General features: G+C 32.3%; 1 protein-coding gene across 2 annotated transcripts; it reads right to left on the bottom strand.

Moving 5' to 3' along the window:
• Positions 1–20065: 20065 nt before the first annotated feature.
• LOC117908427 (keratinocyte-associated protein 2) lies at positions 20066–26049 on the bottom strand. 2 transcript variants are annotated; one of them, XM_034822006.1, is made up of 5 exons: positions 25943–26049; positions 25401–25559; positions 24479–24530; positions 23288–23354; positions 20066–20390 (listed from the first exon to the last, which is right to left on the bottom strand). In XM_034822006.1, exons 2-5 carry the CDS (start codon positions 25554–25556, stop codon positions 20300–20302), a joined length of 366 nt encoding a protein of 121 aa, XP_034677897.1. In that variant the 5' UTR covers positions 25557–25559; positions 25943–26049; the 3' UTR covers positions 20066–20299. The 2 variants fall into 2 exon arrangements, with proteins under 2 accessions (XP_034677897.1, XP_034677898.1); XM_034822007.1 differs by lacking the exon at positions 25943–26049 and adding an exon at positions 25688–25811.
• Positions 26050–27019: the final 970 nt, after the last annotated feature.

Genomic DNA, 27019 nt, shown 5'->3' with positions numbered 1-27019 from the left:
AAATTTGCTGTCACATAAAAGACCAAAAACCTTGAGATAGACATTTTTTCAAAGATGAAATTCTATTCTTTTGCAAAGAGGCCGTTGTTCTCTAATTTTTTCTATTTTTTTTTTTAAAACGGAATTGTTCTCTATTTTTACTATAGAGAGAAATTTTTATTTTTATTATTATTATTTTTAATATAAAATTTTCCTACTTTTTAAATTATTGGGTCGGGTTGGGTCAAGACCACTTGAACACGTAAACCCAATTCCAACAAAAAAAATAAAATATCATTATAAAACCATTTGTAACACATTATATATCTTCCAAATCTACCAATATTAAGTTTAAAATTCAATCACAAAACCAAAAATAACATTAAACCCAAATTAAAATCATAACAAAATGAGTATTCTAATATCCATTTCAATGCATTTTCTATTCTTAAAAGTTAAAATAAGAAAATAATACTAACTTTTATAAGACATTAAAGCTTTTATGTAACGACCAAATTTTTTTTTAGGGATAAGTCAGGAAAATAATAATAATAATAACAATTAAATTAATTAATTAATTAATTTAATAAAATGAAAGAGAGTAAAAATATAATTTTTTGAATAAATACCCTAAATATAAATTAGAAATTATTGTTCTTCCTGTTCTTTTCTTAATAGCGTTCATGTTTACAAAATTTTAGAGAACCTAAGGTTGGAATCGGAATTTAGGGTTTGAAGAACAGATCTCTATGGTAAGATTTTTTTATTTCTTCTAATTCTTCAATTTTATTTTCTTAGATCCGTCACTTTTTGTGAAAACTTTAGGTAATTTTTGAAGAAACCCCAATCTAGATTAGGGTTCATTTAAAAAAAAATAAAAAATAAAAAAATAACGTGGAAGAAGTCTTTGAGGGAGGACTTGAGATGTGATTGGGTATATAAAAAAAAAAAAGAAATTCTGAAAATGGTGTCATTTGGTGTATGTGATTTGGAAAGTCAAATGACATGTAGAATCTAGGATGGGAAAGAAAAGAAAATAATATATATATAGGTTAATATTATTAAAAGAAGAAGTAGGTCTAGGAAATCTATATAATGATGTATTTGGATTAAATAAATAAATTATTGTATAAAGTGATGAGAGAAATTATTTCAAATAAATATTTCTAAGAAATTCAATTTAGTTTAGGAATTAGAAACTAATTATTGATGATAAATTTTTGAAAAAAAAAAGTAATTAATAAATAATAAAATATAATAAAATAAATAAAAGGAAACTAATTAATTAAATTGTTATTGGTTAAGAAGTTGGAAAATAATTTTGTGATAATAGTATCTTTTTGTTATGTTAGGTGGGAGTTAGATTCTTAGGGCTAAACTCTTCAAGGTTTCTAAGTGCTTTTAAGGCAAGGGAAATTAATGCAGTTTTTTTTTTTTTAGGAACAAATTTTTATATACATCAATTGGAAACGTTTTGAGTTATTATTCGTTTTATGCATGAATCAAATATGTTTTGCATGAAAAGTATGTTAGAACCTTATATTTTGTTTACAATAGAGAAATATGGAGATATTATGTTTTGCAAATTTGAATAATTGAAATAAGTGTTTGACTCTGATGTTTTTACCCTTGTCAACGGGATATAATAATTGACCTTTACATTTCTTGGTGGGGAATGTAATTGAATTGGACTCTAGCCTCTAGGGGTTTGGTTAGAGGTTACTACTACTAGTAGTGTTTGGTTCTGTCCACCTTAAGGGAACAATTTGAGACTAGCCACCTATTTAAAAAGTCCCACCTAACTGGGCACCATTTGATGTTTGATGAGTAGAGTAAATAAATGATTTGAATGTTTTGACTAAATTTGATATGAAAATGCTTGAATCAAAAATGAAAGTGTACAATTAAAAGTTTTGAATGTATTAGCAAAACTGACTCAAAGGTTTATGAAAATAATTAGTTATAATATCTCCTATTTTGTAAGTGAACTTTAAATATTTGATCCATGGACTGCATTAATGTTCCTTATTGAGCTTTGAGTTCATTCCTATTTGTTGATTACTTTTCAGGTACCCTTAGTTCGGGCGAGAAGTGATGGCTAGGTCGGGGAATGATCCTCATTAGCATTTTGCTTAGGATGTTATTTTGGACATTGCTAGCTTATAAGTTTATGTTCATTTGGATTATTTGGTTTTTGGAAGCTATTTAGATATTGAACTTTTAATTTTTTTTTTTATGATAGTTTGAAGTTGAGATTTGGAGATTATGAAAATTTTGTTAGCACTTGAATTGTTTGAGTTTGCAATCTATTTGAATAATGGATTTTGGTTGATGGATGCTTAGTTTTAAAGTTAAGTTTTGAAGATTTTAGAATTTTGTTCCGCTACTTTGAACATGTATTTGGTAATTGGTAACTTCCAATTACAAGATAATTGTTTGGGTCAGATTACACTTTAAGCCTTCGGGTTCGAGGTGTGAAATGACCGTCACGCCCTTGGAGTGGGTCTTGGGGCATGACAGAGTGGTATCAAAGCACCAAGTTGTGATCTTGATGGGAACTTGTTTAGTTTACCTTTGGGAATAGATGAGTGATGTATTAGTTTAAGTTTCAACTTCATCTAGTCGGATTCCTTTTATTTCTTACAATTTTGATTTGCTTATTTGCCTTCTTAGTGACTAATTTAGTTATACCCGTTGCTTTATAGGACACCATGCCACCAAGGAAATCTGCATCTTCCCAAAACAGTTAGGTTAATGATGATATACCTCATTCACCTGAGGCTTTGCCCACTGTGAGTACTGAAGGGCTTTATAGATATTTAGGGACTTTGGCTGGCTTGGTTGAGCATCAGGTTAGAGCTAGTGGAAGTAATGGTCAAGGATAATCCTCATCTACTCGGGGGTAGCTCCTTTGACGACTTTAAGAAGTTGGGCCCCCCTTACTTTTCTAGTGCTTTAGATCCAACAGAGGCAGAGACTTGGATTATGAAGATAGAGAAATTCTTTGAGGTCATTGATTGTTCTGAGGAGCAAAAAGCCTTTTATGCGGCATTTATGTTAGACAAAGAAGCAAACCATTGGTGGCGCATGACTAAGAGGCTTTTGGAGGATCAGGGGCCTATTGTTTGGAGTCAGTTTAGGGAGGCTTTGTATAAGAAGTACTTTCCAAACAGTGTTCGACGACAAAAGGTGGGAGAGTTTGTCGGTTTGGAACAGGGGAATTTGACTGTGGCCCAATATGAGGCTAAGTTTACCGAACTATCATGTTTTGTCCCACAGTTGATTGCTACAAAGGAGGAAAAAACATTAAAGTTTCAAGATGGACTGAAGCCTTATCTAAAGAATAAGATATCAATTCTGAAACTTAGTGTTTATTCAGAGGCAGTAGACAAAGCCCTTATTGCAAAGAAAGATAATGAAGAGCTTCACCAGTATAGGAAACAACAAAGGAAGAGGAATAGAAATGATGGTGCTCATGGTAACCAAGCATAGAAAAAGTCTACTCCAAGTATAAATCAGAATAAAGGAAAAGTAGCACAAAATTTAGATGAGATTTGTCCTACTTGTGGTAAGAAGCATGGAGGTAGGTCATGTTATAGAGAGATAGGAGCTTGCTTTGGTTGTGGAAAACAGGGACATATGGTTCGAGATTGTCTAGAGAATAAGAAGTTTGTATTTGGGAAGCCTAAGGAGGAGAATAAATAGGATAGACAAAAACCCAAGGCTCAAGGGCGGGTATTTGCTATGACTCATAGAGATGCTCAGGCTACTTTTGATGTGGTGGCAGGTACTCTTCGAATTCACACCTTATTTGTTAGAGCCTTAACTGATTTTGGTTCAACGCACTCTTTTGTTTCTGTATTTTTTGTTGGTCTGTTGGGTATACCGATTGATAGCATGGACTTTGATTTATTTGTTGCTGCTCCTTTGGGAGATTCTGTTATGGTTAATAAAATACTTAGAAATTGTTGTGTGATGATTGGGTATAGAGAGATGATTGTTGACTTAGTACTTCTTAACCTCCAAGATTTTGATGTGATTTTGGGGATGGATTGGTTAATTTCATACCATGCACCTGTTGATTGTTTTGGGAAAAGAGTGACGTTTAGCATTCTTGGTCAACCTGATTTTTAGTTTTGAGGGGAAGCATGTGGACAAACCACTACGTATGATCTCAACCTTGTGAGCTAGTTCTTTGATCAGGAAATGTTGCCAAGGCTTTTTGGCTTATGTTGTGAATGAGGAAAATGATTTAAAGTTGGAAGACATATCATTGTAAGGAACTATCTTGATGTCTTTCCAGAGCATCTACCTGGCTTGTCACCAAAGAGGGAAATGGAGTTCACCATTGATTTGGCACTAGGGACAGCTTCCATATCTAAGACTCCTTACAGGATGGCACCTATGAAGCTTAAGGAGTTGAAGATTCAACTTCAGGAGTTGTTAGATAAGGGCTTCATTAGGCCTAGTGTTTCACCTTGGGGAGCTCCTGTTTTATTTATAAAGAAGAAAAATGGATCTATGAGACTCTACATTGATTATAGAGAGTTGAATAAGGTGACGGTGAGGAACAAGTATCCCCTTCCTCGGATTGAATATTTGTTTGATCAACTTCAGGATGCATGTGTGTTCTCTAAGATTGATCCTCAATCTGGTTATCATCAGTTAAGGGTTAGAAGTGAAGATGTACCTAAGATTGCTTTTCGAACTAGATATGAACATTATGAGTTTTTGGTTATGCCTTTTAGTTTGACTAATGCACTTGCTATTTTTATGGACTTAATAAATAGAGTATTCAAGCCCTATCTAGATCAGTTTGTGGTGGTTTTTATGGATGATATTTTGGTGTACTCAAAGAGTAGGGAGGAACATAAGCGTCATTTGAGTATTGTATTGCAAACTTTCAAAGATAAGCAATTTGTATGCTAAACTAAAGAAGTGTGAGTTCTGGTTAGACAAAGTCTCTTTCCTTGGGCATGTGGTGACCAAGGATGACATCTCTATTAACCCTGGAAAGGTAGATGTGTCAAATTGGAGGAGACTTAATAGTGTGATCAAGATTCGAAGTTTCTTAGGACTAACTGGTTATTATAAGCAGTTTATTGAGGGGTTCTCTAGGAACCCCCTACCTCTGACCAGGTTGACTCAGAAAGGGGTTAAGTTTGAGTGGTCTAATGATTGTGAACGTAGTTTCCAAGAGTTAAAAAACAAATTGGTGACAGCTCCTATTTTGACTATCCCTTCAAGCTTAGGAGGGTTTGTGGTGTTAAGTGATGCCTCTCGTTAGGGTTTGGGTTGTGTTCTTATGCAACATGGGAAAGTTGTAGCTTATGCTTCTAGACAGTTGAAGCCTTATGAACGAAATTATCCTGCTCATGAATTGAAGTTAGCTGTAGTGGTTTTTGCACTTAAGATTCGGAGACATATCTTTTGTGAAACTTGTGAGATATTCACAGATCATAAGAGTTTGAAGTATTTATTTTCCCAAAAGGAATTGAACATGAGACAGAGGAGGTCGATTGAACTACTTAAAGACTATGACTGCATTATTCAGTATCACCCAAGGAAGGCGAATGTTGTGGCTGACGCCTTGAGCAAGAAATCTGTTGGTTCCTTAGCAGCTATTAGAGGTTGTCATATGCAATTATTAGAATATTTGAGGAGTTTGCAAGTCCATATAAGAGTTTTGGACTTGGGAGCTCTTGTGTCAAACTTTAGAGTACAACCAGACTTGGTTGGGAGAATTAAAACCTTACCAAAAAATGATATGCAATTAGTGCAACTTATGGAGGAAGTTAAGAGGGGTAGTAAGTCTGACTTTGTCTTATCAGATGATGAGATTTTAAGATTTGGGACTAGACTTTGTGTCCCAAATAATGGAGATCTAAGGAGAGAGCTATTGGAGGAAGCTCATTGTTCTAAGTTTGCGATCCACCCAGGAGGGACGAAGATGTATAAAGATTTGAAGCAAAATTATTGGTGGCCAGGCATGAAGCGGGATATTTCAAGATTTGTGGCTTAGTGTTTGGTGTGCCAACAGGTGAAAGCTGAGCATCAGCGACCAGCAGGATCATTACAACCACTTTCTATTCGTGAATAGAAATGGGAACATATTACCATGGACTTTGTGATAGGGTTACCAAAAACCTTAGAGGATAATAATGCTATTTGGGTCATTGTGGATCGGTTGACAAAGTCTGCTCATTTTTTGCTTATGAAAGTCAATTTTTCTATGGATCGTTTGACTTCTCTTTATATTAAGAAGATTTTGAGAATGCATGGTGTACCTATTTCTATAGTATCTAATAGAGATCCTTGTTTCACTTTTAGATCTTGGCATAGTTTACAAAAAGCATTAGGTACTAAGTTGAGTTTTAGTACTACTTTTCATCCGCAGATTGATGGTCAATCAGAGAGGGTAATTCAGATATTGGAAAATTTGTTGAAAGCTTATGCTTTGGACCTAAAAGGTAATTGAGATGATTATTTGCCCTTAGTGGAGTTTGCCTATAATAATAGCTTTCAAGCTAGCATTGGGATGGCACCTTTTGAAGCGTTATATGGTAGGATATGTCGATCTCCTGTTTGTTGGGATGATGTTGGAGAGAAGAAATTTTTGGGGCATAAACTTGTGCAATTGACTGTTGAAAAGGTCTCTTTAATTAAAGAAAGATTGAAAGCAGCACAAAGTAGACAGAAGAGTTATGTTGATAATCGCAGACGAGATTTGGAGTTTGAGGTGGGTGATCATGTTTTCTTGAAGGTTTCACTTATGAAGTCTATAATGAGATTTGAAAGAAAAATGAAACTCAATCCTCATTTTGTGGGACCATTTGAGGTATTAGAAAGAGTAGACACTTTGGCTTATAAAGTGGCCTTGCCCCCCAAGTCTATTTAAGATTCATAATATATTCCATGTTTTGACTTTGAGGAAATATATGTATGATCCCTCTCATGTTGTGGAGTTGGAGCCTATTCAAATTTCTGAGGACTTGACCTATGAAGAGGTGTTCATTCAAATTGTGGATGTGATGGATAAGGTACTACGACATCCTATTGTCAAGTTGGTAAAGGTCCAATGGAGCAATCATAATATCCAAGAGGCCACTTGGGAGTTAGAAAAAGAAATGAGAGAAAAGCATCCTCAGTTATTTCAAGACTCAGGTATGTCAAGTTTAGGGGACTAAACTTTTGTTAAGGAGGGGAAGATGTAATGCCCAATTATTTTTTTTAGGGATAAGTTAGGAAAATAATAATAATAATTAAATTAATTAATTAATTAATTTAATAAAAGGAAAAAGGGGTAAAAATGTAATTTTTTGAATAAATACCCTAAGTATAAATTAGAAATTACTATTCTTCCTGTTCTTTTTTTAATAACGTTCTTGTTCACAGAATTCCAGAGAACGTAAGGTTGGAGTCGGAATTCAGGATTTGAAGAACAAATCTCTATAAGTAAGATTTTTTTTCTTCTAATTCTTCAATTTTATTTTCTTAGATCCGTCGCTTTTTGTGAAAACTTTAGGTAATTTTTGAAAAAAACCCCAATCTATATTAGGGTTTTTTTTTAAATAATAATAATAATAATAATAATGTGGAAGAAGTCTTTGATAGAGGAATTGAGAGGTGACTGGGTATATATATATATAATAAAAAAATTGAAAAAATTCTAAAAATGGTGTCGTTTGGTGTGTGTGATTTGGAAAGTCAAATGATATGTAGAATTGGTGTGTGTACTTTGAAAAGTTAAATGACATGTAGAATTTGGGATGGGAAATATATATATAGGTTAATATTATTAAAAGAAGAAGTAGGTCTAGGAAACCTACATAATGATGGGTTTGGATTAAATAAATAAATTCTTGCATAAAGTGACGAGAGAAATGATTTCAAATAAATATTTCTAAGAAATTCAATTTAGTTTAGGAATTATAAACAAATTGTTAGGAATTTGAGGCTAATCCAACTTATGGTAATCACCTTAGAGGGGGGATGGTATCTTTTTCACAAATTTAAACTATGCAAAAATAAGAAACAATTATATGCATGTATATAATTAAAAAAATAAAGACAATTGCATATAATTTAAAAGAGTTAGGGAAGAGAGAGTGCAAACACGAGAGTTTATAGTGGTTCGACACTTCCTTTCCTACGTCCACTTTCCTCAACCTCCTGAGTGAGGGTTCCACTATCTTGAAGCTTCAACCAAGCTTCCAATCTTTTTACAATTAGATTATGGTTCCAATTCACCCTCTTGGACTTTTGGCTCCAAGCACCCTTTACACTTCTCAAGAGTTATCCCTCTCTTGAGCAACCTCTCAAGTGATACACTTCACTTGAGAAAATTCCTCACAAAGATATACAAATAATGATCTCACAAAAATTCTAGTAATAGAACTTTAGGCTCAAATATACAAGAAAAACTAGGATTGAATGGTGCACTAAAGATATGCAAGTTATGAAACAATGGTGCACTCAAAAACACTATTCCAAGGCTCAAATATATTCAAGAATGATTTTGGGAAGGTTAAGCTATTGAAACAATGAAGTTTGGAGCCTTTTTATATAGAAGAAAAAAGTCAAACTAGCCATTGGGGGTTTGACCGGTCGAGTTAGGGGTCGACCGGTTGACTAACCGTTAGGGAAAGTGAGCGTTGGGCTTCAACCGGACCTCAACCGGATCTCGACCGGACCTCAGCCGGTTGAGGTTCAACCTTGACCGGGAAGAGAAGGCCACTGGGAGAGAGAGAAACTTTTTGGCCTCCCTCAACCGGTCCTCGACCGGACGAGCACAACCAGTCCACCGGTTGAACCGATTGAGCCATTTTTTCGGCTCAACACTCAACCTTTTTCAACTTAAAACCTTTTAACACAAGTTTGAAAATCATTTAACACAAGGTTTTAGTTGAAAACATGAAATCATCCAATTCTTAAGATATTTAAAACAATATTACTCTTGGATGATTTTGGTGCATAAATAAAGAATGAAATGCATGAAAGTCCTAGTGCACCAACAACCTTACAAAGAGATCTTAAGAAGCTTTGGTTTTGAAAAACTCTTTTCTTTGAGGTGGTCTTCTTCTTCATGATTTCTCCTTGGCTTGATTTGTCTTTGGATTGCCACTTTAGAAGTCGTCTTGTCTAATCACACTTGAAATATGATCATTAGTTCTAAACCTTATTTTGTTATCATCAAAATCAAGATTGACCAAACCTTGGTTTCACACAAATTACTGAGGATAAATTTTTGAAAAAAAAAAGTAATTAATAAATAATAAAATATAATAAAATAAATAAAGGGAAACTAATTAATTAAATTGTTATTGGTTAAGAAGTTGGAAAATAATTTTGTGATAATAGTATCTTTTCATTATGTTAGGTGGGAGTTAGATTCTTAGGGCTAAACTCTTCAAGGTTTCTAAGTGCTTTCAAGACAAAGGAAATTAATGCAATATTTTTTTTTTTAGAAACAAATTTTTATATAGATCAATTGGAAACATTTTGAGTTATTATTTGTTTTATGCATGGATTAAATATGTTTTGCATGAAAAGTATGTTAGAATCTTATATTTTGTTTACAATAAAAAATGTGGAGATATTATGTTTTGCAAATTTGAATAATTGAAATAAGTGTTTGACTCTGGTTTGTTTGGTCTTTGTCAATGGGATATAATAGTTGACCTTTACATTTCTTAGTAGGGAATTTAATTGATTTGGACCTCAGCCTCTAGGGATTTGGTTAGAGGTTATTAGTACTAATAGTGTTTGTTCTATCCACCTTAAAGGAACAATTTGAGACTAACCACCTATTTGAAAAGTCCCACCTAACTGGGCACCATTTGATGTTTTATGACCAGAGTAAATAAATGATTTGAATGTTTTGACTGAATTTGATATAAAAATGTTTGAATAAGAAATGAAAGTGTACAGTTAAAAGTTTTGAATGTATTGGTAAAACTGACTCAAAGGTTTATGAAAATAATTAGTTATAGTATCTCCTATTTTGCAAGTGAACTTCAAATATTTGATTTATGGACTCCATTAATGTTCCTTATTGGGCTTTGAGCTCATTCCTATTTGTTTATTACTTTTTAGGTACCCTTAGTTCAGGCGAGGAGTGATGGCTAGGTCGGGGAATGGTCATCATTAGGATTTTGCTTAGGATGTTATTTTGGACATTGTTAGCTTATAAATTTATGTTCATTTGGATTATTTGGTTTTTTGAAGCTATTTAGATATTGAACTTTTAATGTTTTTTTTTTTTATGATAGTTTGAAATTGAGATTTGAAGATTATGAAAATTTTGTTAGCACTTGAATTGTTTGAGTTTGCAATCTATTTAGATAATGGATTTTGGTTGATGAATGCTTAGTTTTAAAGTTAAGTTTTGAAGATTTTAGAATTTTGTTCTACTACTCTGAACAGGTATTTAGCAATTGGTAACTTCCAGTTATAAAATAATTATTTGGATTAGGTTACACTTTAAGCTTTCAAGTTTGAGGTGTGAAATGACCGTCACGCCCTTAGAGGTGGGTCTTGGGGCATGACATTTTAGATGTCTGCAGTAGAAAAGTAATGGTTTTTTAAAATGTTTTTAAAAAAAATTAAGACTTCAAATAATTTTTATTATCACAAATTTTTAAATTTGTAAAGATATAAAATAAATTTATTTTTTTTATATATAAAATGTTGTCGAAGTGAAATGTGGGGGTTTTATGACGGTAAATTAAGAAATAAGTAATTAAGAAAGAAGTTAAGAAGTGACATGTGAGGTGTTTTATTTAATTAAAGTAAGAAAAAAATAATTCAATTAAAGAGCAAACTTACTAATTTAATTTTAAAACGTTCATTGGAATAGTCTAATTTAATTTTCAATTTTTGTTTAATATATCCCAAATGATTACTTAGAATTCTAATGAATGTTGTATGGAGATAACTAAAAAATATATGATAGTTAAAACAAAGAAACCATTCCATTTTCATTTTATAAGTAAAAATTTTATGATAGGTCATTCGATATTCATTTTTATCTTCTTTAAGATAAAGAAGGTAGAGAATTAAATCTTCAAATGCTACTCATGTTAAAAAAATTTATAAAAATATAAAAATATATTTAAGATATTGGAGAAAACCATATATTTATAAATCTTATAGAAATATGGATTACAAAGCCTATCAATTTTTAGTTTTTTTGTTGTTTCTATTCAAGAATTCAAACTTTCCAATGATAAATAGAGAAATTTTGGAAATTTGGACGAAATTTCAAAAGGTAATAAGTGCTACTACAATCTCTCCTAATATATTTTAGACCTGATTTATGTTACAGTTCACAAAATATACAACAAAACCATCTCATTTCACTTATCCAATTCATCAAGTTTGGCTTTGACATAAAGCCTTAGCATAAATATATTAAGAATATGACTTTAAAAATAAAAGAATATTTCTTTCCTGTCTCTTATTCCTTTCTTTTTTTCTTAATTTGTCTCTTAAATTATTTTATAAAATAAAATTTTAATGCGATTATGTTTTTATTTTCATTTTTAAAATAAATAATAATAATAATAAATTTTAGGTAAAATATAATAATCCTTATATATCTAAAATTATTTATTTTTTAAATAAGTTTCAAATTTAAAAACAAAATGAGACCTTAATTAATAAATTTAATTCAATTATTTTATTTTATAAAAATCATTATTTCTTAATAAGTGTATTTGTATTTTGTATATAATAATTAAAATACAAGAATAGTATATTTTCAGGAAGCCAATAACCTTGCAAGCCTAAGTTTAAAATGGTATAATTCAAACCTAAAAATAATATTAAATCTATTATTATAGACTTGTTTGACATTGAATATCAAACAAAAAAAATTGATGATCTTTGGACAAATAGCTTTTCATAAAGTCAAGTAGTACCTTGCAAATGGCCTAATTGTTTTGTACATATATTTGATTTCTTTATAACTTTATTCATTTCTTTATACCATAATTCAATAATCTAAATTCAACCATGCATTTGATTCAAATACCATCTTTATTCATTATCATAACATTTTTTTTAAACCATAAAGCTTGAATCATTAATGACATATGAAAAGAGTTTGCCATGAATCAAAGTTTTCTTTACCAACTCCAAAACCTCCCAAAGAAGGCACTTCGTTGTTGTGCAAGAAAAGTCTCCCACCGAAATATCTTATTTTCTATTTTTAAAAGCAAAAAGAATATATATATATATATAATTATTATATAAAATATAAGAATTTTTTATACTTCTCAAAACTGCTTAATATAATTTGAGATCGAAAGTTATTAGGTTTAATTTAGATAACACTAGAGGGAAGTGAATGGGTGTTTAAACCCTTTTAAAACCAGAAATTAAATATCTTCAATTATTTAACTATCTCTTTGTAATTTAAGAAAGTCCAAATAACAATCAATAAAGAAATTCAACACGTGCAGCCTTTTAAGGAAGCTTTTGAATTTAATGCACTTGCAGCCTTTGTTTTTTTATCAGGCATGCTCCTTCCTTGCTTATCAAGGGAAGCAATGGATTAAGACAACTAAGAGCTACTTAAACCTCCATAGTTGGCTGGCCTTCTTTATAGTGCTTATTCTATTGGGACTTTTCCTCTCAATTCTTTACCGATTCCAAACATTGGGACTTTTCCTAGTTTGTCTTCACTTATTCTATTGGGTGATTTTTCCATAAAATAAATTTCAAGCTGCTCTAACCCACGAGTCATGAGCCCATTCCATGTCTTGTGTTCCCATTCTCGGGCCTGCTTCAAATTTTAATCTAGAGGACTTACCTTTTGTCTCATAAAACGAATGGCATCTTCCTTTGATGAAGAAGACTTAGCCTACTATGAGAGCTTCTCCAAGCTTTACCTCATAGGTCAAGTCATGGAGATTAAATTCCTTTGAAGTTCATTTCTTCCAAAATTAAAGTAGAGTGAAAAACTTCCAAGTGAGTCCTTTTTCATGGATTTAGGTAACAACTTCTAAATTTTCTACTTTTGAGAACTGCTTTAAGGTGTGGGAAGAAATACCTTTTTTTCATTCAAAAACAAGTTATTGTTCTATAAAAATGGAGAGAGGAATTTGATCCTTTTTGTGAGACCCTTAAGTCAACCACTCTTTAGGCTCGAATTATTCGCCTTCTTATTGAATTATGGGGGGCCAATACAATAAGAATAAATAAATAAATAAAAACATATCTTCAACTGGGGTGGTTTTAAGAGTTCATCAAAGGAATGAAGATATTGTCAAAGGTTTGTTTCTACGAGTGTCTCTAGAGGTGGATTTGAGTCAATTGCTTAAATATGAATTTAAGTACTATAGGAAGGGTGAGATTAAATCTGCCATAAATGATTATGAGGAGTTCTAGAGAGCTGCTTTGGTTGTGGCCTTGGTGATCACAAGTTTGATTAATGTCCTAAAATGGAGAAAAATATTGACATCAAAATTGAAAGAAAAAAAATACAAATTTCAAAGATGTAGAAGGTGGAAACGAGAGACCTTGACCTTTTAAGAGGGATTGCTTCATGAAAGGGTTAGGAAAATTGGATTGACGTCTAACCAAAGAGGAGGACCAATCCTCTGGGTTCAAAAATTGGTTATAACCTTGATAAAGGTCACTCTAATTTGGGACAAAACTCTGCCAATGAGGCTTATCTAAGGGTAAGAAATGGGTCAACTTAGGTGCAAGTAGCACTTCTATTACTAAAGTGTTGGGGACCATCCCTTTGGTATCAACCCCAAAGATGGTGTTGTGAACTATAACAATCTAAATCAAGAGACTAATGATCAGAAATCTCTATTATAATTAAAATACTAAAATCTAAATACATGATAACTCTTATCACGACTTTGTAATATTCTGAATTGTCATCCTCTAGGATCAACTTTAGTGTGTTTATTTCTTTTTAAATTAAAAGGATTAATTATTTGTAATAAAACCCTAATTTAAATAAATGAGAAAAAAAATATAGATAAATATTTTTTAAAATATTTAATGAAATAAATAAAACAAAGAAAGAATGTCTAAAGATTTTTAGGATGCAATTTCAATCAAAAATTATTTTATAAACTAATTTAAGAGACGAATTAAATAATAATAATAATAATAATAAGAGACAAAAAGAAATATTGTCGATGCTTTATGATAAAGCCAAACTTGATGAATTTGATAAGTGATATAAGTTTGAGAATAACTTTTAGGTTGATGTGATTGGATTAAAGTGGTAAGATATTGATTTAATTTTTCTATAGAGAATTCATATTCATACTAAGAGGCAAATTGACATCTTTTCAGTATTTTTGTTTTGGAGATACCAACATTTAGTGTCCCATGATCACCTCCAAATAATGAGTTGGTAGTTTGATCCTTATGATTCTCATGCAACAGAGTTGGATTAATAAACAATCCATTGTTATGATGGCTAAACTCTAAGTTATGTTTGGTTCTCAGAAAATTTGAGGGAAAATACAAAGAAAAAAAAATATAAAGGAAAAGTGAAAAAAAAGAAAAAATAAAGGAAAATAAAAAATAGAGTTAAAAATAATAAATTATTTTTATTTACTACTTTAAACTCATTTTATTTATTTTAACTTATCAATATAAAAATTAAATAATTTTAAAATACATAAGTTTTTAACTAATTTTAATTATATTTAATTTTCTTTTTAAATATTTTATAGAACAACCAAACATGAGAAAATTATTTTTTTTAACATTTTTTTTCTTTCCTTTTTACTTTTCGAAACCAAATATGACCTAAAATTTGTGGGTTCGACACAACAAAAGATCTTTAGGTTTTCTCAGCAACCAAGCAAAAGATTCTTTTTCTTTTTGGCTGAGATTTCTGATTTGTCAAGGTTAACCCGTCCAAACTCTCCTATCAATATGTTCTATGTCAAACCTCACCCAAGGTGAGGTTGGAAATTCCAAACTCATAATAAGCCAGTCGGCAATTTGGGTTCCCATGGTTACCACGAGTTCCCATTGGTTATCAAACAATTTTGATTTATTAAATTATTATTATTATAGATTTGATTCAAGTAGGTTTTAGATGAATGGAGGAAAAAAACATTCTAATAATTGATAAGATTAGAAAAATCTTACATTATGAAACCTCCAAAGTAAAAGTATTGGATAGCGGGGAGGATATTTTATATTAAAATAATATATTTTATTAATTATATATTAAAATATTATTAAACCATTTTAGAATGACAATATAAAAAAAAAAAATAATGAATAAATGCAATATAATAGTAAGGTAAAATATAACATTATAAAATATTTTTTTGTTTGTATATTAATATATTTTAGTAACATATAATAACATTATCATTATTAATAATATATCTCTAACATTATTTTGTTCGACCATTTCAAAACTCAAAATTAAATAAGATTTTACAAATTTTATTTTTGGTACCAGAAAAAAACTTAGTGTCATTGTCATACCTACTAGTAACTTTTATATAAGATATCAAAACTTTTAGGTATGATAATGATTTTTTAAAATATTTAAAAAAAAACTTAAAAGTATATAAAAAAATCATTTCCCCAAATTCTAATTTTTTTCTAAAAATAATTTTTAAAGATATAAGTGTAGACCCCCATTTAGGCATGGGTTACTTTTCTCTGTTTGTTTTTTGCAGATCACATTTTTAGCCAGGTGCCACTATCCCAGCGGGCCACGTGCCACATCCTTAGTAGTCATAAGGAATCAACCTCGCTTTTTGAAGTTGTAATAGGACTTTGGCACGTGGAGGGACTTTCTGAAAGGGGTTCCCGCAGGCCGTCAGGAGGCGCAGATGAGAGAGAAAGAAAGGTGGCTGCAGTAGGAGGAGTAGGACAAACAAAAAGGTGGCTGCAGAAGGAGTTCAGCAGAGAAAAGGTGGTTGCGGCAGAGATCGTTTGAGGTGACAGCATTGCAGAGAGTGGCTTGCAAAGGAAGATACCAGGAGGAAGAAAGAAAAAAAAAGGAAAAGGAAGTTTTTGGGGGGTAGGGGGGCATTGACGCAAAGGGGAAGGTTTTTGAGGAGAGAAGAGATTCACAGGAAAAAGAAAAAGCTTGCTAGAAAAAGGTTGCTAGAGAAAGGTTGCTAGAGGAAGGTTGCTAGAGGGAGTTTTTTTTTTTAGGGGGGAGAGGAGATTTTCTCTGGGAGGTCTTCCATTGCCAAGAGTGAGCGATTGAGAGAGTTGAGGCTTGATTTCTTTTTTGCTGGAAGAACCAGGTACGTACACAGTTTTCTCCTTGTCTCTCATTATTCATTGATTTTTCCACAACATAATGTTGTTTGGGGTGGATAATGAAGGCCACCAGTCTGTTTGTTGATATGCATGCCTGCATTTGTGTAGATTTGTCCATCTCTTAATTTGATATGCTCCTGTTGTGGTTGTGAAATAGAACCATGAGGAATGGTTGCTTCTGATATGGTTTGCCCACCTGCTCAGAAGATTCGTGGATAATTCATGGAATGGATTTTCTGAGATTTTCCTTCGTTCGCTTATTTTCTTTTACGCTCTATTTCTCTACTTCCCCCGTTTCTCGATATCCTTCCGAGGCGCGCATCCATTTCTCTCATCCTTGCTTGAAGGAGATCCTAGAAAATCTGAGGTAGATGTCATGGCGGCAAAGCTCACCTCATCAGCATCCCCATACCCATTTCCGCTTATTATTCATCGTTTCATCCAACGTGCCTATGTCCCCATCCATCATTCCACTCCTATTCCCATTTATCCTCATCCTGTGTGAACCCCTACGTATCTCATACTCTCCGCCAACACTCCATTCGGACATCTCACATCCGAATTTCCTCCCACCTACATTCCACCCGGACATATCGTATCCGGAAATCTCCCCGCCGCCACTTCCTCCGGACGCCCATTGTACCCGGAATTCCTTCCGCCGCCATTTTCCCCCGGACGCCCATCACGTCCGGAATTCCTCCACCGCCATTCCATCCGGACATCCCCCCCATCCGAAAAATCTCTTCCGCCAACATTCTACCCGGACATCTCACATCCGGATTTCCTCCCACCTACATTCCACCCGAACATATTGCATCCGGAAAACTCCCTCCGCCGCCATTATACCCGGACATATCGCATCCGAAATTCTACCTGACCGACGTTCCGCCTTCCCCGGATACCTCACATCCGGAATCCCGTTTTGTAAAGTTCTTTTAAATCCTGGTATTCAAATAGTCCCAATTGTCTCACGCTTCTTCCTTAGAGTTTCTTTAAGTTCCAAAATCACATTTTCAACAAAGCTTTGCTACCACTTCTATTTTTGGCAAGCCACTTTCATACTTCCTCTGTTTTTTAAAATGTTTTGAAGTAAGCAATGAATCAATTTCCGTAATTCCGAACAATGGAGTTATCGGAATTGATTCAAGCAAGATAAAATGGGCTTTGGTGAGGGCCCTACATATGAGAATTCATGACTAATTGATTGATTTGCTATGTTCCATGATATGCATGTAATCAACCCGTGTTTGTGCACTAACCCTATTTTGTGATAGCGCGCTGCCGTTTGCTGATCAGGTACGCCTCCACTTCTACTTTGGTTGTTGTCTATGCATATTCTGATTCTCATATGTGCATGATAGTTCCGGGCATTCATTGATTTCCTAATTAATTGTCATGATTGCTTCATTTTATTAGTAGAGACTCATTTTAGGGGCTTAGAGGGGTGCTACGGTCTCTACCGTACCTTCTCGATGAGTAACCTGATCCCTGAACCCAACCCGGTTTTTCGCAGACCGTCTTTTCTAAAACAAGGAGTCACACTTAAGGTTTTTTTTTTCTTATTTTGTTTACCCTTTAAAAATAAAACAAAAATAAGTGGCGACTCCAAGTCATTTTTTATTTTATAAATAAAATCAATTTTTTCAAATCAAAAATCGAGCTTGTCATTCGAGTGGAAACGCATTGAGTCGAAATGCGGGGACCATAATAAGATAAATCAATTTTTTTATACAAAAATTCTAGAATTACTATCAGTTTATTAATATTTACTTCTTATTGATTGATTTATTGAAAAAGATAAAAGATTATGGAAAATGGGGAGAAAACAACCCAATGATCATTGGTAGTGAAGAGATTAGGTGGGGGATGGATAAAGTGAGCTGTGAGGGTTTTTATTCAGTTAAATTAAGTAATAAGCGATAAAAAAAATATTGAGATTTGAGGGTTTTTATTTAGTAAAATTAAATTGTAAATAATAAATAAATAATTGAATTGAAGAGTAGCTTGGTGATTTAATTTTTAAATGTATATTAGAAGAATCTAATTCAATTTTTAGTTTTTGTTTTTTAAATAAATCCTCAAAATGAGTACCGAGAATTTCCATATAACTAAAAAAATTTGTGATAGATAAAATAAATAAATAAATAAATAAATCATTTCATTCTCATTTCTACCTTCTAAGGCGGAAATAAGTAAAAATTTTATGATATATAAATCATTCAATTTTCATTCTTGTCTTCTTTGTAATTAAATTTTTGAATATAAATCCACCTAGAAAAAAAATGATAAAAATATCAAATATATTTAAGATACGAGAGAAAAGGTTAAGAAAGCTTGGGATATTGGAGAAAACCATAACGAAAGACTGTGTTTTAAACTTTTATCGGTAACTTGGATAACACCCTTCTTCATATTCATAAAATATTGATTATTAAAATTTACTGATGAAAGGAAATTTTTTATTGATTTTTAGGGATTTCTACATAGTTATGGATTAGAAAATTTCAAATTTTCAATGTAGTTTATGAGTATATGAATAAATTATTTTTAAAATTTTAGCAAAATTTTAAAAGGTGAAAAAGCCAGGGAAAGTCTACTAGATTAGCATTTTTCTGATTGATACAAAATAGAGATAATTTCTCAGTTTAAAAATCAAAATTCGGCATGTTTATATAAATATGTATAAAAAATATTTATCTTCTGTTCTTTACGGATAGATATACATAAAGAATATTGATTTTTTTTCTGTAACCATCAATATACCGAATAAAAAATTATTATTTATTATTTATTTTTAAAAGTAAAAATAATGAAACTTTAATTAATAAATTTAATTCAATTATTTTATTTTCAAATTCAATTTAATTTATTATTAAATATATAAAATTCATTATATCTCGATAACTCTTTTTAAATTTTTATATGATAATAAAATATAAAAGCTTCTAAATAAAATTGTAAAATTTTATATTCTAAATAAAAGTGTAAAAAAATTTTAAATAAAAAATTAATTATTTATACCTCATGTGTTGTTGAAAACTTAAACTTAAAAGGAAATAAAAGGGAATTGTGGGATTTAGTTTTTTTTTAAAAAAAATAATAGTTTTAAAAAACAGTTATTAAAATCTAACATTCAATTATTAAAACTTTTTATAACTTCAAAATTCAACTAAATTATCTCTTGAAAAACAACTTTTAATTTTCTAAAAGTTCTAACTTCAGTTAAATATAAAAATTATCTTTTTAAATGATAACTTCAAAATTCAACTAAATTACTTGTTAAAAAAGTGATAGATAAGGAAATAGTTTTAAAAAGTGTCATATTTTATTTAATAAATATTTTTTTTAAGTTGTTGTATCATTTTCACATTCCTAGGAATCGTGTATTTTCGAGAGGCAATAAATGTGCTCATCATTCAGGCCTAACATTCAACAAATGACCGGGAAAAGCAAACGACCCGGGAGGCCAGGATCACATTCAACGCACTAACCCCAAATACTTTTTTAATCGATATTCAAATCTTGCTCACCCCAGCTCCAAACCCAATTCGTTCATCCAGCCCAAGTTGCAGCCTAGGCCGCTTGGTAACTTATACCAATGAACATAATAACATAATTTTAATTTTAATTAAAAACAAAGCCTATCAAGCTTTGATTTCGCTATAGCCTCCATCAAACTTTTGAGTGTTATAGACTTGGTAGATAGCTTATAACAAGAAAGATATTGAAATCAATGGTTGATTACTTTCTTGTAAGTCACTTCTCATTTCATGGACTCAAGTCTGCAGATGATACTCATTAAGTAGATCAAAATCGAAACACATGAAAACATAAATTCATATCCATCTTCAAGAGAATCTTCTTACCTCAACAAGAAAATGAAAGAAACTTCTGTCGAATAATATTAAATCGTAAACATCCATATCAAAAAATTCGCTAACTTTCCCGCTCATAGACAATATCTATGTCATCATGAAATGGTACTTGAAGAGTATAAATGACAAACTCTGAAAGGATTCTCATCCTATTATGTAAAAGCATTGTATTCCAGTCAATACCTTCTCGATTTGGATTCGCTTTTGGAAAGCATCATTCCTGAAAGCTTGTTAAGCTCGTACAGTAGTCCAGCTGAGAACAGGAAACTGCATAAGAAGACAAGAACATCAGTATGTTATTGACATGTGTACATTTCTTATGTGAATGTAGTTGCCACAATAAACAAGACGACTGAATCATTTCTAACAATGAACATAAAAAAATACTTCATTTTATTTGACTTGATTATAAACAGAGAGAGAAAAAGACAACCAATTTTCCTAAAAGTTTTAACTCATAGGATTCGGGTCAACAATATATATATATATATATATAATCACTAGGATAGATTAAAAACTCAAAACAAACCCCGACTGCTATTTTCCATCCAAGCATCAGCTCCCTTCTTTTCCATTTTGGTTCCACAATTGGTGGACTTATTGATTCTCCCAAAACTCAAAACAAACTCAAAATTCTTTTGTTACCTTCAAAGAACTTTCAGCTTTTCCCCCTTTACTGTTCTTTTTCAGTGAATTTGGCCTTGCTTGGATAGTCTAATGGGACTATATAATTATTGTGGATGAATCTACAGCCTTTCCAGCCCTTGGAAGGACTTTCTAGACTAAATAGTGGGACGCTCTAAAAAATGATGCCTCATTGCAAGCAGTAAACCAATATTTTCTTAAGCACCCTACACAAGCTTCAACCTTTGATGATATGTCTTAGTTTCTTCTTAAGAAGCAACAACTCCAAGCCATGCCCGCAGTAGCAAAAACACCTCAAGAATTTCAGAGAATTCTTGACAAAAGCAGCTCAAGATTTTCCCAAGATGACTCTTATGTTGAATCAGATGATTCTACTACAAACTACCTCCAGGATAATGGTGACGATTGCGAGAGTGTTCTCCCTCCGGTAAGGAAAGCAAAATAAAGCTCTTTTAGTCATATGGACATTAAGCACTCATTCAAGCCTTCTCATGACTCCACCGACAAGCTTTAAGCAGTTTCAGCACCAAAAGCATAATTGTCTCCAGCATGTGATTCCACAGTTCAAAAGCAGTCTGTTAGCCATCAATACTCCGCCGAACGTGAGATTCGTTTGTCAAAAAGTCTATAATGCTATAGTAAAAAGTTTGTTTTACTGTTCACTATTAATTCACTATTCACAACAAAAGTCAAAAAGCAAACAGTACTCTATCCACTGCTTTGTACTGTTTAAGATTCCTTTTTTCAGCTATTTATTGAGGCAAGCTCCTCAGTTGTAGTCACGCTCAAATTAATGGTGTAGTCTGTAAAGAACGTAAAGGTTCCTTTCTTATAAATTTCTTGATTAGACGCCTTGGGTAACTTCTAATCATCTAAATCATTTTGGGTTTTAGGATAATTGATTTTTTCACTGTTTACTACAGCATCTTGAGAATCTGTGGATTTCTTAGACATAGTTCTAAAAATCGAACTCATTTTAAGGTCTTAATCTAGAGCCTAATAGCAGATTGAAAAACCTAGTGAGTAATCACCCTAACCCTTTTACAACCCTAAAAACACCTAACACGGGCTCAACCCGGCAAGGATCGCACTTAGGCAGACTGCTACTTATCTTAGGATAGATTAAAAACTCAAAATAAACCCCGACTTCCCTTCTCGTGGCTCTGATACCATAGACACCCAGGACAAAATAATATGCAATGAAAACATAAATTATGTCAAACTCAAAATCAAATAAGAGAAATCGGAAAATACACAAAGATATTTAATAAAGAAATTTAAAGGAAAGGAACATCAAACTTTATATTACATAACTTGAAAATCACACAACTTGAAAAACATACTTATAATAAGGAGAAACAGGGAAACGAAATATCTTACAATGAAGAGAAGAAAAGCTTTGAAGAAAGCTTTGGTTTGAAGGCTTACATGGTGAGAGGGAAAGAAGAGAGAAGAAAGAGCTTAAAGGGGAAGGAGAGCCATGAAAAATTTAAGATTAAGATTGTTGAAGTATGCTCTAACATTCCTAATGCGTTTTAGCACAGGAAACAGCTCTTTTAACATCCTCCCTCACGTGCGACTCCACACCCACACATGGAGAGACGCACAAGCCATAGGCAAACAACTATAATCATTCTCTTTTGAGCTTACAAATGGACTTAGTAAATCGGGGAAACAAATATCATGTGGTGAGGCTCGAACACATGATCTCCTATCAAACGAGTCTCTGATAACATGTTAGACACCAATTTTTCTAAAAAGCTCATGTGTGTGTGTGTATATATATATATATATACATGAGCCTATGAGATGCCCAAGAAATGCAAGAGCAAAAAAAAAACCTGATGCATTTCCCTATCCAGCATTAGATATTGAAACCAGCTTCTTTCCCCAGCCCTTTTTTTAGATACATTAACTAGAATGACACTTCCTTGACAAAGTTTCCCCCAGAGTGATACAATAAAGGGATGCAATTGAGTCTCTTGAATCTTAAAAAACAAGATAAAATGAATTTACTTTCGCCCAATGTCCAAACTCCCTAGTCTGAGCTCCTCAAATTTCCTTTTATCTTTGATTGTATGAATTAACATTAACTAACCCTTTGCCAGTTCAATGGTAACTGGATGCTTAACTGGATTGAACTAAAAGGCAATCATTTTACCAAATCCCAAGGTAACAAGTCCAGTTCAAAAGAAAGCAGCTCACTGCCTGAGTTGCTTGTCAGGCACCATTGCGGGTGAATATGTTCAGATTACCACTCCTAAAAGTTGGATACCCATGCTGCTTCTTTCAGTTCAAGCTATTTAATAATCATTATCGAGCACTTGCCCACCAATGTTTCTCAACCTAAACAGGAACAGATTTTATAAAGGTATCAATCCAACCTATTTCATGAATAAAATGTGACCCATTAACCAACCAACAAAACTACTTGTTACCAGTAATAAATTCATAGAATTCTATGAAGCATGAATTTATATACAAGAAAAACTGAAATCATGACCAAGCATTAGTGTTACCATGTCGTAATACAAACTCGGTGGACAGTGCTGGCAGCAATGAGAGCAACTGCTTCCGCTAATATAACTGCAAAGAGGAAAAATTAGATCAATTTGCTTTATACTGCAAAGCAGTAATAATCTGTGTGCCATAAAGCTGCTGACCTGGTGGGGCACTAATTAATAGATCTAGAGTTCCTATATGCATTAGATCTTCAAACAATCATTAGTTTATCGGGTCCCGGTAGCAAAAAAGAATGTGAAGAAGTAATTCAGGCATGGAAGATAATGCATGTGTATAAAATCATTTAAAGAACCGTTTTGACCAGGCACTCCAATCAAATAACAAATGCCAATATGCAATAAATAGAATAGCTACAAAGATCTTTCATAAAACGAACATCAAGACAGTGAATGAGAACATTATATGGACGCTTCTTGAATCTACTGGCCAACATTTATTTCGCTTATTATGTTACACATGCTCACCAAATGATTCCCCAGTCCTGAAACCTGGTATTGCAACCAGTAACAACCAACATTGCAACAGGGCAATGTGCCATAGCTTTGAATGAATCTCCAAATCCACTAGGAGGCTACAGCTATGAATCAATGATCACCAACATTGCAACAGAGCAATGTGCCATAGCTTTGAAAAAATCTCCAAATCCACTAGGAGGCTATGGCTATGAATCAATGATCAATGATCTTCACAACTTAATAAACGAAATTGAATTCTTCCCAATCATGGATAGAAGCTACTCATTCCAACTCTCCTGGAAGATCAAGTTGAGGAACAGATGGAGTGCACAAAAGATGGAGGCATAGAAAAGAGTTCAAATAGACCATATGCAAAGCGGACCTAATATTCAAGTAAACAAGAGAATCGAATTAACAGGAGTTGATCCTGACATCTTTAAACTTAAAAAACACAAAAATTAGTTAGAAGCCTAAGATATGCTCCCCACAACAGTCAAATCTCATACTACAAGTTTGCACATGTGACCCAAAAGAAAGGGGAAAAGGTCCACCCTCAATAATCATAAGGCTTATAAGAGCACTACAAAACAAATCAAAGCAGAACTTGCATATTCAATTTGGGCATTGCTTTCCCCTTCTTTATCTGTTGTACTGGACTTAAATAATGCCATATCCTTAGATAACAATAAACAAAATAAACAAGCAAAATATGTAAAACCAAGGTGTACTTACCAGCACCCCACCCTGTCCTCATGCCACAAGTTTCCTGGATATTCCCAATAAACTGCAAGGGAGAAACCAAATGAAAGCAAATTATCATGCTTAATCTAATCATTGCTAATCATACACTAAAAAAAGATGAATTAGTAGGTCTTGGCAGACAACTAAAAAATGTTACAAAGTGCAACAAAGGAGTTATAACTTATGATCATGTAACATCCAAAAACAAAACAATAAGTGCCAAGCATCAAGAACTATTGTTCACCAATGCAAACTGATAAGATAACCACTTGAGCAACAAAACGAAGAAAGCAAAGAAACGGAAATTCTGCTTGCAGAAAGCAAGATTGCAACATGTTCTGAAAATTCTTATGTATGCATGTATGTATGTAGTATGTAGTAGGCATAAAGAGAGAATATATAAGTGCTTGAAATAGGGTGCACCAAAGTACACACGATCTATATTTGCGACCTATATTTATGTATCACAACCACCATGATAAAGAGTCACACGTGTTTTTAAATCCTTAACACTCTAACACATTGCTTTACATATAGTATCGAAACAGAGATAAAAAAATAACACTCATGCCCATCACTTGAAAAGGGATTCAAATGCCACTGCTACATGTAATTTTATACAAAATTCATTCCGACGACTTTCTCACAAAGAACAGAATAATTTGAAGATGCTACAAATTTTGAGCAAGACTTTTGAAAACAACAAATGATTACAACGGAAAATAATTATTATGTAGAAAACATGCACATTTTGCTCTATAACCCGATCTTCCGAACTTCCATGAGTACATTATGAAAGCTTAAAGACATATGAAATAAACACGAATTAACTTTTATCGTAAGTAAATGAAATTGTTCTTCTAACACATCATAAGAGAAATATGATATCCATGTAGAGCTTTCTGGAACTCACAGTTAGCAAAACAAGAAATATGAGAGAGCTGATGAAGCCTCCGAGTATGGTAAACAACTCGGACGACGCCAATTTTCCTCTGTACATCTCTTGAAGCGAAAGAATCACAACAAATAGAAGAAAGGAATACAACATTGAACTCCCTGATCCCGCCATTGCCTTCAATTTGCAAAAACAACCATAGAGCCAAACCGTTAGATAATCTTCCAATCACAAGAAAAACCAAAAGGAAGAAAAAAAAAAAAAAAAAAAAAAAAAACCTAATTGCAATGTTCCAGTGATCGTACATAACTACGCTCCTATTTTATGCTTTAGTGAATCAGCTAAATCAAAGCTCTAGAGCTTTGTTTGGATGCCGAGAAAACTGAAGCAAAAGAAAAAAAAAATGAAATAGAATTGAAAATCGCATATTTATGCCATTCTGGCAAGCAGAGAAAAAATCTGAAATAAAAATTTTTGACTTTTCGATATTCTTCTCATTTTCCGACATTCTCAGCAACCAAATAGGGGTAAATCGAAGAAGGAAAGGGTTGTGAGCGTACGTCTGTAAAACCCTAGGGCTCTTCCTTCGATTTGGTTCCTCCACTATGCTGACCCTGCGGTCAAAGGGGCTGAGACTGGTATAAACAACACGATTTCCTGAAACGACGTCGTTCTCTTTTGAGCCTCCCCAAAACGCACCGTTTTCCTGTTCATTGAGTAATCACTCATCCAAACTGATAGGATAATTTGGATGTAAAGATCGAAAATTCATGTAATAGATGATTTGATTTTACCAAAATATCGAAGAAAATTATGAAAATTAGATTTTACAAAAAAATATTTGATTAAAAGGGATTAAAAAATTCTCAAATTATGAATTTAACCATTCTCATTTTTTTTTCTTGTTAAATAACCTATTTTTGACATAAATATTATTTATTATGTCAAATATTTACATATAAATTTTAAAAGTGATGACTATTTTTATAATAAAATAATGAGAATATTTTTGTCCAAATAAGACTAATAAAGTATGGAAGGTCAAATTTCAAAAATTGGGTTTTCAAAAATCCTTTTAATCAAATAACTCTTTTACCCTTTTACAAAATATTAGAGTCTCTCCGGCTATATGTGAGCTTCTCTCTCGTTCAAGTATTAGATAGGTAAAGTGTTACATATTCATTATGCAAGTGATAAATGTACCAAACTATTATGTCAAAAATAATTATGAACATAAACATCTCACTTTAAGTCCAAAAGTCATTATTTACAAGACCAATTATTAACATTTAAGAAATTAAAGAAACATATAAAACGATACAACGCTGTCAAAATAAAAAGTCATCCGATATCAAATTTAGATATTTTAAAAACTCCCTAAAAAAACTATTACCCGTCTCTTCTAGAAATTAATTGAAGATTCAGAGGGGTGTGTTCGAAAAAACCATCTAGACACACTTTATTGTAACTTGCAAGTATACTCATCGTTTGTTTAGAGGAAGTTAATTGAAAAAGACGTTATTGGTCATGTACCAACATTAAAAATATAAAGAAAAATCTAAAAAAATAATTATGACCATTTTGCATTTTTTTTTTATAAATAATAAAACTAAAAAATAATAGTTTGCATAGTAGTT

The sequence above is a fragment of the Vitis riparia genome, chromosome 19 (genome assembly GCF_004353265.1).
Source record: "Vitis riparia cultivar Riparia Gloire de Montpellier isolate 1030 chromosome 19, EGFV_Vit.rip_1.0, whole genome shotgun sequence".
In the NCBI taxonomy this organism is placed as follows: domain Eukaryota; kingdom Viridiplantae; phylum Streptophyta; class Magnoliopsida; order Vitales; family Vitaceae; genus Vitis; species Vitis riparia.
Note: the sequence above shows the minus strand (reverse complement) of the source record. Positions and strands in the feature narration are given on the sequence as shown.

Excerpts from the sequence above, each read along its gene's own strand:
- LOC117908427 (XM_034822006.1), bottom strand. The coding sequence starts at position 25,556 with ATGGCGGGATCAGGGAGTTCAATGTTGTATTCCTTTCTTCTATTTGTT. Across the intron at positions 23,355-24,478 it reads GAGGACAGGGTGGGGTGCTG|TTATATTAGCGGAAGCAGTT; the intron begins GTAAGTACACCT and ends TCCTCTTTGCAG. Across the intron at positions 20,391-23,287 it reads CGAGTTTGTATTACGACATG|TTTCCTGTTCTCAGCTGGAC; the intron begins GTAACACTAATG and ends CTTCTTATGCAG.